General features: G+C 38.0%; 1 protein-coding gene across 2 annotated transcripts; it reads left to right on the forward strand.

Moving 5' to 3' along the window:
- The first annotated feature begins 344 nt into the window (after window positions 1-344).
- On the forward strand, window positions 345-18,988 carry LOC135154694 (uncharacterized). Of its 2 annotated transcripts, none has more exons than XR_010294062.1 (2): window positions 345-8,385; window positions 9,192-18,988. XR_010294062.1 is itself a non-coding variant. In XM_064101859.1 (2 exons), the coding sequence occupies exon 2, from the start codon at window positions 1,900-1,902 to the stop codon at window positions 7,726-7,728; it is 5,829 nt and encodes a 1,942-aa protein (XP_063957929.1). In that variant the 5' UTR covers window positions 345-709; window positions 1,516-1,899; the 3' UTR covers window positions 7,729-10,198. The 2 variants fall into 2 exon arrangements, 1 of the variants encoding a protein (XP_063957929.1); XM_064101859.1 differs by having other exon boundaries at window positions 345-709; window positions 1,516-10,198.
- Window positions 18,989-19,007: the final 19 nt, after the last annotated feature.

Raw genomic sequence — 19,007 nt, forward strand, 5'->3', positions numbered from 1 at the left:
AAACTGAACTTTGTGAAATCATAAAATCTAAGCTGAAATACGATCACACTGAAGATCGCCAACACAGATAGGCACACGTGGGACAGTGTATTATTATTGCTGGAATAAAGACCCGACGGAAGTGACCGAATCCGCGCTTATTTTGCTTATATCTCAGCAATTACACAATTTCTTCCAGAATCCTTTGGCGCATATTTTTTATTCATACAAACAGACACTTGGGTGGTCATTATATTAGATTCTGTAAAAAATCATTTTGAGATCGTTACCAGAACTGGAATTTACCTTTAAAAACTGAGGAAGTAGATCGAAATGCAATATAGGTATTGTTGCGGCATGAAATATAATAGGGTCTGAAACCCAAGCCTATTAATGAACAAAGTTACCTGTATGCAAAGTTATTTTGTGTCTATTGGTTAGGATCTCACTTTCCTCTCCTGGTGACAAAATATTTCTAAATGTACTAATTCTGGTTGGTCAAGTATACCATGCCCAGTGTATAATCAGGTAGCAACAGTAATCCAATTGGTCAACACATTGGCCAAGCATGTAAATTAAACATGACTCAGAGATACCAAGAAATAGGAGATACCACAAAGTTATCCCACTTGGCATCAGAAGACAAAGGAAAGTTCCACAGTCAAGACGTGTTCACCATTTTGTTATAAAACTTGAAGAAAATTGCATAGATTTGGAGGTCAAACAATTGGTGAGTTGAAATTATATTATTTGTATAGTTATACATATTTGTACTGATAATCTCGTACTAGTTAAGGGACTTTCTTCTGTATTTAAATCATAAATATTGTTGTTTGTCATGAAGTTGTGATGACTGCATCTCAGTCGAGTATATATACTACTCCGCCTAATGTTATATAATACTTCTTTAAGTTAAGAAGGGAGAAATTCTGGTTCTGATTGTAATAATGTATATGAATTAATGCATCTCTCTTATGTGTAATTAAGTTAATAGACATTACATTACTCTGATTATTAGTATTCGATATACATGTATTAGTAATTCTAAATGAGGTTTCCTAAGAGGATTGCTAGAGTGAGAGAGACGGAGAGAGAGAGAGAGAGAGAGAGAGAGAGAAAGAGAAAGTTTGACCATATACGTGCACACACACAAGTGCACCTACTATTAAGTCTTTGTTCTGGAGTGTACAGATTTGTCAATGGGCAAAAGTTGTGGCTAGGCTGTCAACTTGACGGTTGCCATGGGTACGAAGTTCTGACCATGACTGGGGTTTGTTTACACAACCGCTTGTGTTTAGTAGTATTAGGATTAAAGTTAGTATCGATTTATCTTTGGTATATGATGAGTTTAAGTTCATATTTTAGTTATTATGTTGTATCATCATTGTATATATACCTGAGCGATATGTATTAGCTTGTTATAGTCTTGTTTATATTTTACTAGTTGTCAAGAAGATATTCTGTTGTCGTTAGTTGTTTGACAATGATTGTTAATCATGTATTTATCATGTGTTTATCTTCTTTCTTATATTTCAGCAAACCACTCACTCACTCAATACACTCGCTTACTACACTCAGTTCATTTACTAGCTTCGTTCACTACACTGTTCACTATTCTGTACAATTGTTCGTCGTTTAATTATTCATCTGTATACTTCATTTACGCTCAACTCCGTCAAGTTATTAAACTGTTTACATCTTTCGCTTATGATTTGTAAACTGCTTCGATACTTGGAGAATTGTTGATTGCTGTGATTAAATGAAGCATAACTGTATGGAATTGTGTTCCTGAACTGTTTATTTCGAGTGCGTTCGGAATATCGACCATCAAATTTATAACTACCATCCTACTTTAAACTCCTGTGGCTTAATTTGTTTACAGAAGTCACATAAGTTTGCAATTGCCAGACAATAATAAGGATGGCAGATTCAGATTTTTCAAATGATGATAACGTCACTTCGCTGAAGCATTCATGTAGGGGATACATAGGGACATTATCCCGACTCTACAAGGAACTAGAGGTTTTAATGGCAGACTTCGAAAAGAAGGACGCAGTCGTGCAAAGGCATCTCCAACTCGAAAGGGTATTCACCTCGTACAAGGAAAAAAGCGATGAATACATAAGCGAGTTGAGTGGAGCAGAAGCGGAGGCTGCGTCAGAGAAATTCGAGAGAAATGTCGAGAACAATCGAGAGTTCCGAGTCAGACTACAAGATTGGATGGAAGCAGCGGAGAAAAGAGTTGACGTGGGAGGTCGGTCAGCCGACGTTGACGGCGACGTCGATGACGACAGGCGGTCAGTGCGGTCTTCTCGATCGTCGAGTAGCAAGGCATCGCGGTTCACCGTAGCGAGCTCGACATCGTCAGCACGACTGCGAGAAGCAAGAGCCAAGGCGGCTGTTGCACGCCTCAATAGACAGCACATGGTAAAGGCCCATGAACTTAAGCAAGAACAATTGAAGCTTGAACAGAAGCTTGCGGCGATGGAAGCCGACAAGGACATCGCAGCTGCTGAAGTTGAGCTTCAGTGTCTTGAGGAAGAATCGGACGATGAATGTCAAGTAAGAGTAGATAAGTCAATTAAGGTACATGTTAATGACTCTACCTTTAATGATGTCAAAACAAGGGATAATAGATATTCTCTTGATGAAGCTGCACATGTCCCCATGGTAACAAATTTGAATCCAAATGCCCCAGAATACACTGGGAAAGGGGTAAAAGTAGAAAGTGTCAAGGGGGATGGTGCAGCCATTTCTAACATGACTCAAATGTTTAACGCTATGGACTTAGTGATGAACATGCCAAAGCCGGAAATGAAAGTATTCGATGGTAACCCATTAGATTATTGTGCCTTTATTTCCAGCTTTGACGCCACTGTAGCTTCTAAGATAAGTGATGATAGGGCTAAGCTAACGTATTTAATACAATACTGTAGTAGTAAGGCTAAGGATAGCATTGAAAATTGTGTCTTCCTAGGGTCCCAGACCGGATACCAAAAGGCAAGGGATATTCTAGAAAATCAATTTGGGCAGCCATACATGGTTGCCACTGCTCACATGAAAAAGGTGCTAAGTCGTCAGCCCATCAGACCAAATGACGGTGAAGCACTATGGGACCTTGCTCGCGGCATGAGGAAATGTCAGATGGTTTTGTCGCAAGGAAATTATCGAGCCGACATGGATAGCACAGAAAACCTTCTGCGCATCCAACAGCTCTTGCCGGTCCACTTGCAGTCCGAGTGGGCAAGGAGGGCGCACTCAATGATGACCAGGTTCATGGCTCCAACGTTTGAAGCCATGACTATGTTCATTGAGGAGTCTGCCCAGTTATCAAGTAATTTGTTTGGCCAAAACATTGGCAAATCGAAAAACAAACCATCTGACAAATCCTCAAAGCCAAAAGGAGGGTTCAAGGTAACAACAATGTCGACTCAGAGCAACCCCACAGCTGGTAAAGGTAAGTCTAAAGCAAAGAGCGATAGAAGTTGTCTTTGCTGCTCTGGGCGGCATAACCTAGAGGACTGTAGGAACTTTGTCAAGAAATCCTTCGAAGAGAGGAGGAACATTACCAGGAAGCACAAGTTGTGTGATAACTGCTTCCGACCTTCACATATGTCGTCCGGATGCATGATGAAATCTAGATGTACTGAGAAGGGATGCCAACGGAAGCATCACACCCTTCTTCATGCTCCTGCATCCTTCTTCAAGGAAAGAAAACTTGACAAAGCTAACCCCAAGAAGTCTAGCAATTCCCAAGAATCCAACTCAGACACCGGGGCCGGTAGTTCAGATGAAGAAGCCTCTAGCAGAGAAGCGGGCGACTGTTACAGCAGTGTAACTTCACAAAGAAAGGTAAGTCTAAGGGTCTTGCCGGTGAAGGTCCAAGGTAATGGACGTGAAGTACAGACATGGGCCTTACTGGATGAAGGGAGCGATATATCAATCTGCTCCAAGGATTTGGTAAGAGACCTTGGGATGACAGGGTCACCACGGCGAATTCAACTCACAACTGTCAATGGGGTTGATTCCCAGCAAGGTGAAGAGGTCAGCCTCAAGGTCAGGGATATCCATGACAAGGAAGAGTTGGATATTCCACGTGTCTGGACAGTGAAGTCCTTACCGCTTTCCGATTCTCTGATTCCAGACAACAAGGACCTTCTTAAGTGGAGACACTTAAGAGGTATTGAGTTCCCATCGATCGACGCAAGGGAGGTCAAGCTTCTCATAGGAGCCGACACCCCTGAAGCGTTTTGGGTCCTGGAACAGAGGAGAGGGAAAAGGAAGGAACCTTATGCGATACGCTGCCCTCTAGGTTGGACGCTAATGGGGCCAACCACAAAGTCTAAGGAAACTACAGCCTTCCATGTGAACTTTGCCCGGCTAGAAGATGAAAGACTTCAAGACCAGGTCAAGAAGTTCTGGGAGTTGGACCATGTGGTTGAGGATAATCCAGGGAGGATGGGAGAGTCCATCCAAGACATGCGAGCGAGAGAACTCATGCGGGAAAGTATCAAGCTCGTCGATGGCCACTACGAGGTAGGGCTACCCTGGAAGTATCCAGACCCCGGACTTGAGAACAATCGCCATATGGCTGAAGTCCGTCTCAAGTACTTGGAAAGGAGGCTTAAGAAGGATTCTAATCTAGCCGTCAAGTACACGGAGACTGTCCAAGGTTATATAGAGAAGGGATATGCGGAGAAGGTACCAAGACAGAAGAAGGAAGCAAATCTTCAGACTTCCTGTATATGGTATCTCCCTCATCATCCGGTCGTTCATCCTCACAAACCTGACAAGGTAAGAGTTGTGTTCGACTGTGCAGCAAAGTATCGTGGAACTTCACTAAATGACACATTGCTGCAAGGACCCGACCACACCAATAGCTTAGTTGGTGTACTCCTGCGATTCAGGCAGGAACCTGTGGCAGTTGTTGGTGACGTAGAGGCAATGTTTCATCAGGTAAAGGTGCCGAAGAAAGATTGCGATGCTCTCCGCTTCCTATGGTGGGAAAATGGTAACCTGGCCACAGAACCGGTAGAGTATCGAATGAAGGTGCATCTTTTTGGTGCAACGTCATCACCAAGCTGCGCAGGATTTGCTCTTAGAAGAACTGCAGAAGATAACCGACATGAATATGACGAAGACGTCGTCAACACAGTGCTGGACAACTTCTATGTCGATGACTGCCTCAAATCAGTACCCTCTGACAAAGATGGGGTGAGGCTAGTCCAGCAACTGAGAGGTCTTCTGCAGAAAGGAGGATTCCGCTTAACAAAATGGGTAAGTAATAGTAGAGAAGTGCTTAACTCAATACCTGACACAGAAAAGGCTCCATCTGTAATTGATATGGATCTGGATACTCTCCCAATCGAGAGAACGCTAGGAGTGTTGTGGGATGTCGATTCCGACAGGTTCGGCTTTAAGGTGAGTCTGAAGGACAGACCTGCAACCAGGCGAGGGATACTGTCTAAGGTAAGCTCTTTATACGACCCCCTTGGGTTCCTAGCACCTTTCATCTTGGTAGCCAAGGTTCTTCTGCAAGGCATCTGCCAGAAAGGTCTAGCATGGGATGAACCAGTGGATGAAAAGGATCTCCAGACCTGGCAAGAATGGCTTGATGATCTTCCCAGACTGACAGAGATAAAGATACCAAGATGTCTCAAACCAGAAATACTTGAAGATCAAGTACTTTACCAGCTCCACTATTTCTGCGATGCATCAGAGCTTGGGTATGCAGCTGTGGCTTACCTACGCTTAGAGGATTCTGCTGGTCGCATACATTGCTCATTTGTTTGTGGTAAGTCTAGACTCAGTCCCTTGAAGGTCACCTCAATACCAAGGCTTGAATTGGCAGCAGCTGTACTAGCTGTTGACATGAATCACATGATTCAAGAGGAATTAAGGTTACCGATTGCTACCACAACGTACTGGACAGATTCAACTTCTGTTCTCATGTACATCCAAAATGAGAGCCGAAGGTTCCATACCTTTGTAGCAAATAGAGTTGCTAAGATTCGTGAGGTAACAGAACTGAGCCAGTGGCGACATGTGAACACTAAACTCAATCCAGCTGATGATGGATCGCGAGGTTTGAAGGCTCAGGATCTTATCACGAATCCAAGATGGCTCTCAGGACCCGACTTCCTCAAACAAGAGGAAGAAAACTGGCCATCTTCTCCAGCCATCTTGGGAGAACTGAAGAAGGATGACCTGGAAGTAAAGAAAGACAGAGTTCATGTGAACACTGTCGTAACAAATGACAGTGTGCAAGAACTGTTGACCAGGTATTCATCCTGGAATAGACTCAAAAGAGCCTTCGCTTGGGTACTTCGGTATAAGATGTTCTTGAGAAATCGAGATGCAGCAGCAAGGCTACCTCGAGGACTCACTGCAGAGGAATTGAAAGAGGCTGAACTTGAAATTACTAAACAAGTTCAGCTGAGATCATTTCCTTCAGAAGTGATGACTGGATCAGGGGAACCAACAAGGCGGCAAAAGGCCTCAGGTCCTCTGGACAAACTGAATCCCATCATCACTGGTGGAGTACTGAAAGTTGGTGGTAGACTTTCAAGATCTACTCTTGCAGAAGATGCAAAACACCCTGCTATACTCCCAAGAGATAATCATGTGACTGACTTGATTATCCAACACTATCATGAAGAGGTTGGGCACTCAGGAGCGGTCATAACCTTATCAGCCATAAGAGAAAGGTTCTGGATAGTCAGAGGAGGAGCCACTGTTCGCAAGGTACTTCAAAGGTGTATGAAGTGCAAAAGGAGAAGTTCCCGTCGAGGCGAACAGTTCATGGCAGATCTTCCAGCTGAGAGAGTGACACCAGATAAACCACCGTTCACCTCTACAGGGGTGGACTTCTTTGGGCCTTTCATGGTTAAGAGGGGACGCAGTGAGGTGAAGAGATATGCATGTCTATTGACTTGTCTTGCGTCAAGAGCCGTTCACATAGAGATTGCCTGTTCTCTTGACACAGATTCATTCATTTGCGCCCTGAGAAGATTCATCAATCGCAGAGGAAAACCGGATCAGGTATTCAGCGACAATGGAACAAACTTTAAGGGCGGACATAAAGAATTGAAGGAAAGTCTGGCTGCACTCAATGACTCTAAGGTTGGGAATTTCTTAACCCAAAAGGGCATTGAGTGGCGCTTCAATCCTCCTCTAGCCAGCCATATGGGAGGAGTGTGGGAACGTGTAATACGCTCAGTGCGCAAAATACTAGGAGGCCTACTTCATCAACAAGTTATGTCGGATGAGGCATTAGTTACGCTGATGACGGAAGTAGAGGCTATCCTAAACGCACGCCCACTCACCCCATTGAGCATGGATCCAAAGGATGAGGAGCCTTTGACCCCAAACCATCTCCTGCTATTGAGGAATAATCCATCCTTGCCACCCGGCATCTTCACAAAGGATGAAAGCTATGGCAGAAGGAGATGGCGCCATGTCCAATTCATCGCGGATCAGTTTTGGAAGCGATGGGTTAAGGAATATCTTCCACTCCTTCAACCGAGACAGAAATGGACCAGGGAAAAAAGAAACTTCGAACAAGACGACCTCGTCTTGGTGGCGGACGATAATGCACCTCGTGGGCAGTGGCCTTTGGGGAAAATTGTGGCCACTTATCCAGACAAGCAAGGTAGGGTAAGGCAGGTCGAGGTTAGGATAGGTTCAAAATATTTCCGGCGTCCAATTTCAAAACTTTGCCTTTTGGAGGAAGGGAAGGGTGCTCCCTAAATAATGGCAAATTATTTAATGTTGTAGTAAATAATAGTGAATGCTATTTATTCTGAGTTTTGTTTTCTGGGTCCCAATATTTAATTGTGATTTAGATATGTATGTAGAAAGATATAGCTACAGGTCATTGATTGTTTGAAGTCATTTGGATATGTATTCTAGTTGATTATTGTTATAATGTTATGTTTGTTTTGTTCATACTTGTATTGTTTATATATGCCGCGTTCTAATGGTAGGAATGAGCTTATGGGTGAGTCAGCTCATTGGGGCCGGTATGTTGCGGCATGAAATATAATAGGGTCTGAAACCCAAGCCTATTAATGAACAAAGTTACCTGTATGCAAAGTTATTTTGTGTCTATTGGTTAGGATCTCACTTTCCTCTCCTGGTGACAAAATATTTCTAAATGTACTAATTCTGGTTGGTCAAGTATACCATGCCCAGTGTATAATCAGGTAGCAACAGTAATCCAATTGGTCAACACATTGGCCAAGCATGTAAATTAAACATGACTCAGAGATACCAAGAAATAGGAGATACCACAAAGTTATCCCACTTGGCATCAGAAGACAAAGGAAAGTTCCACAGTCAAGACGTGTTCACCATTTTGTTATAAAACTTGAAGAAAATTGCATAGATTTGGAGGTCAAACAATTGGTGAGTTGAAATTATATTATTTGTATAGTTATACATATTTGTACTGATAATCTCGTACTAGTTAAGGGACTTTCTTCTGTATTTAAATCATAAATATTGTTGTTTGTCATGAAGTTGTGATGACTGCATCTCAGTCGAGTATATATACTACTCCGCCTAATGTTATATAATACTTCTTTAAGTTAAGAAGGGAGAAATTCTGGTTCTGATTGTAATAATGTATATGAATTAATGCATCTCTCTTATGTGTAATTAAGTTAATAGACATTACATTACTCTGATTATTAGTATTCGATATACATGTATTAGTAATTCTAAATGAGGTTTCCTAAGAGGATTGCTAGAGTGAGAGAGACGGAGAGAGAGAGAGAGAGAGAGAGAGAGAGAAAGAGAAAGTTTGACCATATACGTGCACACACACAAGTGCACCTACTATTAAGTCTTTGTTCTGGAGTGTACAGATTTGTCAATGGGCAAAAGTTGTGGCTAGGCTGTCAACTTGACGGTTGCCATGGGTACGAAGTTCTGACCATGACTGGGGTTTGTTTACACAACCGCTTGTGTTTAGTAGTATTAGGATTAAAGTTAGTATCGATTTATCTTTGGTATATGATGAGTTTAAGTTCATATTTTAGTTATTATGTTGTATCATCATTGTATATATACCTGAGCGATATGTATTAGCTTGTTATAGTCTTGTTTATATTTTACTAGTTGTCAAGAAGATATTCTGTTGTCGTTAGTTGTTTGACAATGATTGTTAATCATGTATTTATCATGTGTTTATCTTCTTTCTTATATTTCAGCAAACCACTCACTCACTCAATACACTCGCTTACTACACTCAGTTCATTTACTAGCTTCGTTCACTACACTGTTCACTATTCTGTACAATTGTTCGTCGTTTAATTATTCATCTGTATACTTCATTTACGCTCAACTCCGTCAAGTTATTAAACTGTTTACATCTTTCGCTTATGATTTGTAAACTGCTTCGATACTTGGAGAATTGTTGATTGCTGTGATTAAATGAAGCATAACTGTATGGAATTGTGTTCCTGAACTGTTTATTTCGAGTGCGTTCGGAATATCGACCATCAAATTTATAACTACCATCCTACTTTAAACTCCTGTGGCTTAATTTGTTTACAGAAGTCACAGGTATAAATTCTAAAAATTTGTTGGCCATGATTTGTTGGATATAAACCAGGCTGAAACTACCCCCTGCACGAGTTTAACTTTTTGAGAATTTATTGCCACTCTTAGACACGGGCCTATGTGTTTTATGTGTTCAAGCAAAAATCGCATCAAAACGAATATCAAGATGGAGGCTGAGAAAAAAAGGAAAACCAATTTCACTGGAGGAGAGAAAATCGCTTTGATAGCCGAAATAAGAGAGAGGGAAGAAATCTTGAGACCCAAGCTTAATTCAAGTATCACGTTAAAGGATAAAGAAAAGGCGTGGGCTGAAATTGCCTTGAAACTAAAACAATTAAGACAACTCACAACTGTCTTAAAGTTAGGGCTAAATTCTTAGCCATGTTGTATTTATGAAATACAGACTCTGCAGTTTTAAGATAAGTTACTTAGCCATTCTTCCTATATCTGTCTTAGTCGCCAATTCTTTATGGAATACGCGTTTTGGCTAAGAATTTTGTCTTAGACAGAAAATAAGACAAAATGCTTAGATTTTTTACTTAAGCATGCTTATCTAGTTTATGGAATACGGGCCCTGATCATACATTTTATAAGCAATGGATGATTTGCCCCCTCCCTATTACAAAACAGTCCTTACAAGTATGCATATGTTGCAAAAGCCCTCGTAAAATTCTATTAGCTTCATCACAAAATATAATTTTTGATGTCATAAAAGTTTTTAAAAAGTGCTTTGTGCAGAATATTTTCATTTCTCCTCTTGATTTGCTCTAGGTATGCTGTAAGTACAGTTTAAGTTGGCATCTGATTGCAAACTTATTTCAAAGTGCCCTTTTTCAACTAATGGAGTTATCAGTTTTGATAGTCAATAAGTCTCATAATTTAATAACATAATGAGTCTTTTTTCTTCTGACCGAAATTTTAGATGATTTTTATCATAGAGAAGAAAAATAGACACTGGAATTAGCTATTACTTCATGAAATCACAGCCATTTCTCTGAGGGAAATATGATTTTAAACAAATTATGGTTATATTATACTTATGTGAATTGCAATTTTCATTTCATTTTCGATTGCCTGTACCCCCATATAAAACCTCAACCTATTTTACCTACTGCCCTCTTGCTGTGTTTCCTCTGTAGTGTTTTCACTCTAGTGATATCTGAAAGAAATACATCAAATAGGAGCTCAATCCTTTTCCTTCCTTCTGTGAATTTAACCAAATTGATTTATAAATGGCATGGTTTCAAAAGTTCATTAAAGTGATATTACAACTGTGGGAAAGGTGAAAAGAGTAATTTTTTAACTTTCAAATTATTTTTATGACATTTAGTGGGAATATCATAGAACATCATTCACTTCAAAGGATGACTCTGTTTACATTGTCTCACATTCAACATTTGGGCTATTATTTATTTGTGTGTAGTACCATGCATTTATTGTAAATGTGTTGTGTGTATGTGACTTGCAGGCTTGTGGTGAAATTAAAAAGTTGCAGGAAACATCGGTATTAAAGGTGTTTAAGAATTCAAGAAACAGCCTTCCCCATTAACTTAGAAACAGATTATTTTCAAATTCAAATAACTAGAACTTAATGTTATATTGAAAACACCATTGTTCGATATTTGAAGGACAAAGGAAGGTAGATAGTTGAGATAACAATTAATAGAAAATAAGATGGGCAAAATTAGGGATTTATTATGAAATATTGAGCGTTATCCTATTACAAGATCAGTACAAGGTGTGTTTGGTACTTTTCTATCTTGTAGATTCAGTAAGATATAAATCTTATGAAATTAATGTAATGAAACAAAGGGATTAATCCCCAGGGATCAAAGGGGGGGGGGGTCACTTAGTATAAATGTATGATACATATGTGCCATGGTTGAGACCCCCCTTTTCAGCCTAAATTTCTGTTCCAGTCTTCCAGAGCATCACCAATACAGAAAGCCATAGATATTCCTATTTTTTCCATTCCGGAGACCCTAAAATTTGTGATTTCCCATTCCAGTGCGTGCCCATCATGAACTACTCAGCTGGACGGAGCGGCGAGCTCGATCGGGGCAGAGCCTTGTATGCCGGGCCGCGGAAGCTTAGTCTGCAGGCAAAGACCCAGATTGAAACTTTGATCAACAAGTGTGTCTCCACGCAAAGACGAGCACATACAAAACTTGGTGTTTCAATTCAGGAGGCCTTCAGTACACAAGGCATGAGTAGGCTGCACATTCAGACCCTTAACTCGAGTGAAGGGTTTGCACAGCAGACCAGCCGAAGCTCTCCTTGATTACATCCAAAAGAATTAAATAACTGAGTAAACACTATTTACTTCCGTTTGATTCCTAGTACATGTCCTTCCTGAAAACATACATGTATGTGTTACAACCAAATGAATGTTAAAGCTGTGGTACATGTACCTAACAACTGTTATAACTGATTGCAGGGATCCACAGTAACCCTTTTTTCTTCTCCTGGTCCAACCTGTTCATGTCAAGCAAGTAGATACCAAGTTTTTTTGTTTCATTTTTACTGGTCCGAACCTAAAATTACTGGTTCCCCGAAAATAAAGAAAAGTATTTTTAAAAAGACTTCAAGTTTATTTTGCTGTCTTTTATTGCTTCCTAAATAAGCCATACAAACAAACAGTAGGCCGTCTCATACACACACAACATAAATCATGAGAGCCATTTCTCAATTTTAGAGATCTAATTTTTAAGACACCTGCATGCAGAGCCGTTTTTATAATTTGCAAAGAGGAGAAAATATCAATTGTATCAGTTTGATATATTTTTTTACTAGTCTGACAAGACCAGTAAATCTGGCTATTTCTGAAAAGTTACTGGCCCGACAGTAATTTTACTGGTCTGGGGCCGGTCTTCGGTCGGCCAGTGTCGTGCTCTACTGATTGTGATGTATTACTAAGTATTTAAAGGAGCAGCTAGGATATCTAGTAATACATGTTTACGTCAATTCCATTATAAATGTAATTGATACTGAGATAACTATCAAGTTTCATTAACTGCTGTAGATAATATATCACTAACAAACCCTCTATTACAGGCGCATGAATGTGGGCCAAAACTAATTTCCCCAGACATACTAAATGGCCCTTGTAATACAATAAATTGAGATTTCTGTAAATTGGGTTCAACACATAATGCAATTTGAAATGAACAGAAATATAAAGATATTAGTTGTACAGAAGTTGTTTCTAACAGTTTCCCCTGTCAACCGTCAAGTTTGCCACATTTCTTGAATGCTAAAATACAAATTACAAGTACACTGTACATAAAAGGAAGATGGAATTGGCTCTTTAAAATAAGTTCAATGTGATGTTAAGTTGCCTTAGCAATCTAATCTTACTCAACGTGAGTGAACGTAACACCTGAGCTAGCCAGCTTGGCCTTGATGAAGGAGGTTGGATACATCTCTTGGGAACTGTAAGAAGTTTGTAGCTACGCCTCCTTCCAATGATTCACATGCAATGATTGAAATGAGAACTGAATTGCCACTCCCACTGATAGAAATACACTGTTGTACTCGTAACATATACATGGCTTTACACCATGAAGGCAATGGCCTCCTGCCAGAATTACACTTAAAATGATATTAGGGGGATTAAAAAGGTATACATTTTTTATTTCTTCTCTGTCCAACAGTTGTTAGAACTGTACATTTTGTAAATGGGCAAGACACTAATTTCCTTAGACCATCTATAAGTGACATCACTAGAGCATAACTGGCGTAAAGGGTATCTTGCTCAAGTAAACAGGAATCCTGACAAAAATTATGATAATGTTCATAATTTTAAAACATGAACCTCATCAAACACATTACATTATCTGGCATTTCCACAATATGCTATTAAAAAGTGTTTAAAGAAATGTTTTGATTGTCAGTACAATCTATTCTTGTTTCACTGTAAAATCACTGTAAATTTGTTTAAGCACGTTGTTTAAGCCCATCACTCTGTACTGTTTAAACTTATCAAACATGTTTAAAAAGTTTAAACAATCACAAAAAGTTTAAGCAACTTGTTAGGTTGACAGGATTAAGTTCCCATGCTATTTTTTTTTACTGTGTTGTTGGCTGAGACATATTTTAAAAAAGAACACTACTTTTGAATGGATTTGTTGAAATTATCATACAAAATTTACATGGTGCTTAAAGAAATACTCTATTCATTTTATGAATTTGATGGTTAACTCAAGGACATCGCTGGGACCGAATGAAGAAAGAATTGCAATCAACACGACTCCATAAACCAATGCAACTTAGTTTAAATCTATAATAAGGAGTGTATTAAACTTGTGTTTGAGTTTTGTGTGGTTCCCATAAAAGCTAGGTCTCTTATGTTGTATTAGAGACTGTTGTTAAAGCCATTTTGTTAGATGCTATCATTGCGCAAGCAAATGTGATTATTTAATTAGTATCCCTTCTATGAATATTCATGAGTATTCTAAGTAAATGAATGGTCAGTTGTTGCTCAGTGATAAGAATAATTTTACACTATATTTTCCGGGGTAGCTTTATCATTCAAATACCAGTCCAACCTTGGTCAAATGATTACCGTACCTCTACGTGTATTTTCTCAAAGCCTGGTATATATTATCGGAACTCCCAGTACGTTTAAGGGATTTTTTTTTGTTTAAAGATGGGCACTACTTTGATATTGTGTGAAACATTTTGGCTTAATAATCACTTGTTACAGAACATAGTTTACATTTCAATAGTGCAGTAGCTTTTTAATTATACAGGTTTAACCTTGTTTGGCTTAATTAAGTATTATCCTATCATCGAGTCTGGCACCTTTCCCATGGGAAAGCATTGTTCACACTAGCAATGGGGACAAATCTCAGCAACGTTTTATGTACAAAATCAATAAGAGGATATAAATGCACTTTAGACCAATAAAGTGCTTTAAAATTAACAAAAAAAGTGTGATATCTCAACTGACTTTGACGAATTCTATTTGAAAGTTGATGCATAAAATGATGTGGATTCATTTGGAACTTGCAAGTGGAGCAGTTGTCACTTTCTATGTCTGAGCAAAAATTTATCTGAGCATTGCCGCGCTTGTCTAAACACACCTTAATGAGTAGTTGATGGAGGAGTGAGAAATATTAAGAAATTCCCAACCATGGTCCATTTTCAAAGAATTGAATTCATAATGTATGAGTACTCTTGAAATATGAATACTTTAATATGAATGAAGATTATAATTAGGAACATTGAGGCTGGAATTAAGAAGATAAGAATTGATGTAAAGCAGTTTTTGTATTACTTTTTTCCATTATACACTATAGTTTATATAAAGTGGAAAGAAACTCCTCCTAGCCCACGCAATGCCATCTTGTAGATCCTTATAGAATATTGCATAGATGACCCAATTAAAGATTGTATCTTGGATTGAGATGCTCATGCAAACACCACAAGCCCTCTTTTATATTACATGATAGACTTCTTTATGAAGTGTTTGAATGCCTACTGGATACCATTATAGCATGGACCTATTACGAATGGACATTCAACGAGAGCATTTTATGACCACCACCTGTTTCCAGCTGTCAAAATTGCTGTCTAACCCTTAACTTTCTCTTTACGCGGTTTTTACAACGACCGCCCGGGGTGATTGTTTACACAAGCTCCTTTCGCCCGATGATCGTCACCGATCGATCACTGGCCCTCTTTCGACCAAAGACGGTCATGTTGTAGCCCCGATTGCCAATAGGGAAAGTCCTTACATTACCTAGAATGCAATGCGCAATTCATATCCGGTTTTTCAGTACATTATTTTAGGCTCTCTATAATGTGCGATTGTCGTCTGTCCATCAAAAAAAATCCCGTTAAATTTCATCAATCCTGTGGAATTTTATGCCCAAATGAAAATCAACTTCTGACCGAAGGTAAGCGCTACTATCGACATCGATACTGTCCGAAAAAGCTGAGATTTTAACGTTTTTCCGCAGATTTTTTCGTCGAATTTCAACTGCTTTTTTGCCGTAGATATACGGATCTGCAAGGTGATGTCAATGCATTTCATTTCCGGTTGTTAGCGATGTACGTAAAAAATACGTTTATGCACGCCTGTTTTCTTGTTTCTGCTATCATTTTCATAGCGCTAACGTTCGATGCTGTGCGTTGCTTTTGATAAAGTGAACGAACAACATCGCAATGGGTAGGAGCAGCGTACAATTGATTTCCGCTGTCAATCAGTGAGAGCATGTTTTACGACCGGCTTGATGGGTGTCAGCTGCCAGCGCTCTGTTTATAAAAGGATTAGCGGCGACGGTCTCTGTGTCAAAGGAGGGGATTCGTTGAATGTCCATTCGTAATAGGTCCATGATTATAGTGATCATTGATGGTAAGCTGGTAAGATATTTTATTATCAAATTGTTACACCCAATGCAAGCAACATCAGGTACTATTACCATGTATTGTGCTCCTATTTACTGTGGGTGAAACTGATCAACAAGTACGTAACTTCCAGAGCTTTTTAAGATTGAAAAATTAAGGTTATGCATATAAGTTCTTCTCACTTCACTGGAAATGTATTTGGCCTGATATGGAAACTTTTCCTAGTCATTTGTTACTTAGAATTAAAGCCACAATATATCCTGCAGCTTCTCTCTTTCTTTCTCTTTCTCTCTCTCTCTGTATACATGTAGGCTTACTAATACAACTGCCTTGTTGATTAATAACTTGAGAGCAATATTTATAGGCTTTTGTGGTGCAATGTTTTTTTTCTTTCTGAATTGCCAATTATTCCTGGCATACAGGATGTAAATTTTCCTAAATATCTCTGCGCAAGACCCAAAGTTTTTCTATCTTTGTTGCAATTATGATCAAACTGTAATTCATTTATGGAAGTATTTATAAATGATCTATAAATCCAGTCTTTTGATTTCATTAAAAATAGGAAGTGTTCATAAGGATAAGCTGTTAGGAAATATATTCACAAGTTTAATGCGATTCATGTCAAGTATAATATGTCAGTTATGCACAGTTAATGATAATATCTGAAAACTGTTCAAGAAATGATCACCACTAGTGAATAAATCAATAAATAATCCTACGCTGTACGTCACTGCTTTTATTTTCTCACATTTCAGTAATTGTAATGGGAAAGAGTAATTTTACATCATGTTCACAATAAAGACATTTATAAAACTTTGAATCACCCTCATGCCAAATTTAGTATTCAGAATCCATTGAAATTTGATAACCACCATTATCTTGAAATGACACACTGTACTTTCTCATTATTCAATAGGAAGTTTTTCTTTGTAAACATAACATATATTTCAAATGAATTTGTAATGTCTCTAACAATGTGATATGATGATAATTAGATTGTATTCAAAATTCATGTTCATGGCCACTTGTCTATTTACAATAATTCACATTAGATTTTAGACTTACTATAATAAACAGGATTGCTCACTGTGTCTTCTTAATTTTCATGACTTTTACAAATAGCTGTTGAGACAATTTAACAACTTCCAAATATTTTGGCATGCTTTGAAAGTAATGCATAATACCCTAACAGCTTGAAATAAAGTCCCCAACTTTTAATTTCTGTTTAAAATCATATGATCATGAGTCATATGATGAGAGGGCTTTCAGGTGGGAAATTAATTGTGCTTAACAAACATTAGAACCCATTATTTGAAGAAGAAATCACAGATTTTATTTTATTAACATATAATTGCTTAAATCAAATTATGACATGCTAATTATGATGCAGGTTTTTTATGACTAAAGCTGCGAACAAGTGACATTTAAATAACCCTTTTTTCAAACTTGTCGCCAGATTTTACTTATACATCAGCTTGAGGAACTGAAATGAACGCATGTGGCACTATACAAGTACAACGAGCAATTCTCCTTGTGCATTGTGATGAAGACAGTGTCGAGTGTGTGCAGCAATCTCGAAATCAACAAGTCACAAAAATTATGAACACAAAAATACCACCATATAAAGAACACAAACATACCACCATATAAAGTACTTTAATTTTGGTTGAAGATCATCATCTGAGGACTTCAACTCTCAGGAGGTCATCAAAGTATCACACCTTCTTTAATATAATATATTCATTCAGGTTCTACATGTATATGATTCATCTAATTTCATCATTGGAAAGGAAGGTCATGCTTGCTCCTCCCTTGGACTCGTATTTCACTTGTCACCTTTTGAAAAGGCTTCAACCTATTACAATAATCAGCTTACATTCCCTACAATCCCTGATTTGTATAAGATAATTAGATAACTTATGTATATTGCATTATGCTACACCTTCTTTATGTTCAATTTCAATTCGTCATTTCTCTTTGTATATAGAGGTATATCTTTATAATAATTGGAAATATATGTATTGATGTATTACTGATTTATACGACATACAGTTATGAATGTTTTTGTTTATGTTATCATTGTATATATTTTAAAACAAAATATTCATGCCATATGAATGAAGTTTGTTAATAAATTCAAATTCAAATTCAATCCCAAATAAAGAAAAACCTTAGGAAAATATATTAAAACATTATATAAATCTATACTGACTTGATTTGAATAAAATGATATTGACCAGAGAAATACATGACACCATCCCTCTCTGTCAGATTAAAAAATAATAATGCAAGCAGTAAACGACTTCCCTTTTTCTGACTAGTACTATTTTTTCACAATTTTTCTTCTTTTATTAGATTAGAAAAATAAAACCAACTTGAAATTAGGGTTAAAAACTTTAATTTAAAAAGGAGTCATATTGCTTTAATGTTTTCATATCCTGAAATGAATAAAAAAATCAGTTGCAGCACTAAAATTCCTGAAAAAATAGATATTGCATATGTATGTCTTTTCTTAAAAATAATTATGCAATCACATTGTTAACAAGTAATCAAAGTAGATTACAACAAAAATAAAATAAAGCACTAAAATGACTTGCTTGTTTTCTTTGCAAGACTACAAGTTTATTTATTAAATCATTTTGGAGTATGTGAGTTTATAATAAGATGGAAACTAAAACTCTTCTAAATTGCTCTTGCCTACTGCCATAATTATTACATGTATGCACTGGTTTACGAGGAAAGTTTGATAAGCAAAATCCACTCCAATAATTAGGTAGCTAAATTAAGGACAACTCCATGCAGAAATTTTATCACAAATTGTCTCTTGCATAAGAACAGGCCTACTTGATTTGCTTATGGTTAGAGAATATATTCCTAATTTCATAAACCTGTGGTAGATTCCCAAGTACTGTTCTGATGTAATCTGACTGTAGATTGTACTATTGAAACCAAAGGAAAGACTAAATGATTATAGGTCAATGGTTCTTCAATGCCAATATACTGCTTTCAGGTACTTGTTTTATAATTACTTTATGTTTTTTTAGATGGAATTGAGAAGGTTGATTTATTGAAAAGCAAACTCATTTTGTCCTTTGTACACACACTTCACACAC

The sequence above is a fragment of the Lytechinus pictus genome, chromosome 7 (genome assembly GCF_037042905.1).
Source record: "Lytechinus pictus isolate F3 Inbred chromosome 7, Lp3.0, whole genome shotgun sequence".
NCBI classification, from domain to species: Eukaryota; Metazoa; Echinodermata; class Echinoidea; order Temnopleuroida; family Toxopneustidae; genus Lytechinus; species Lytechinus pictus.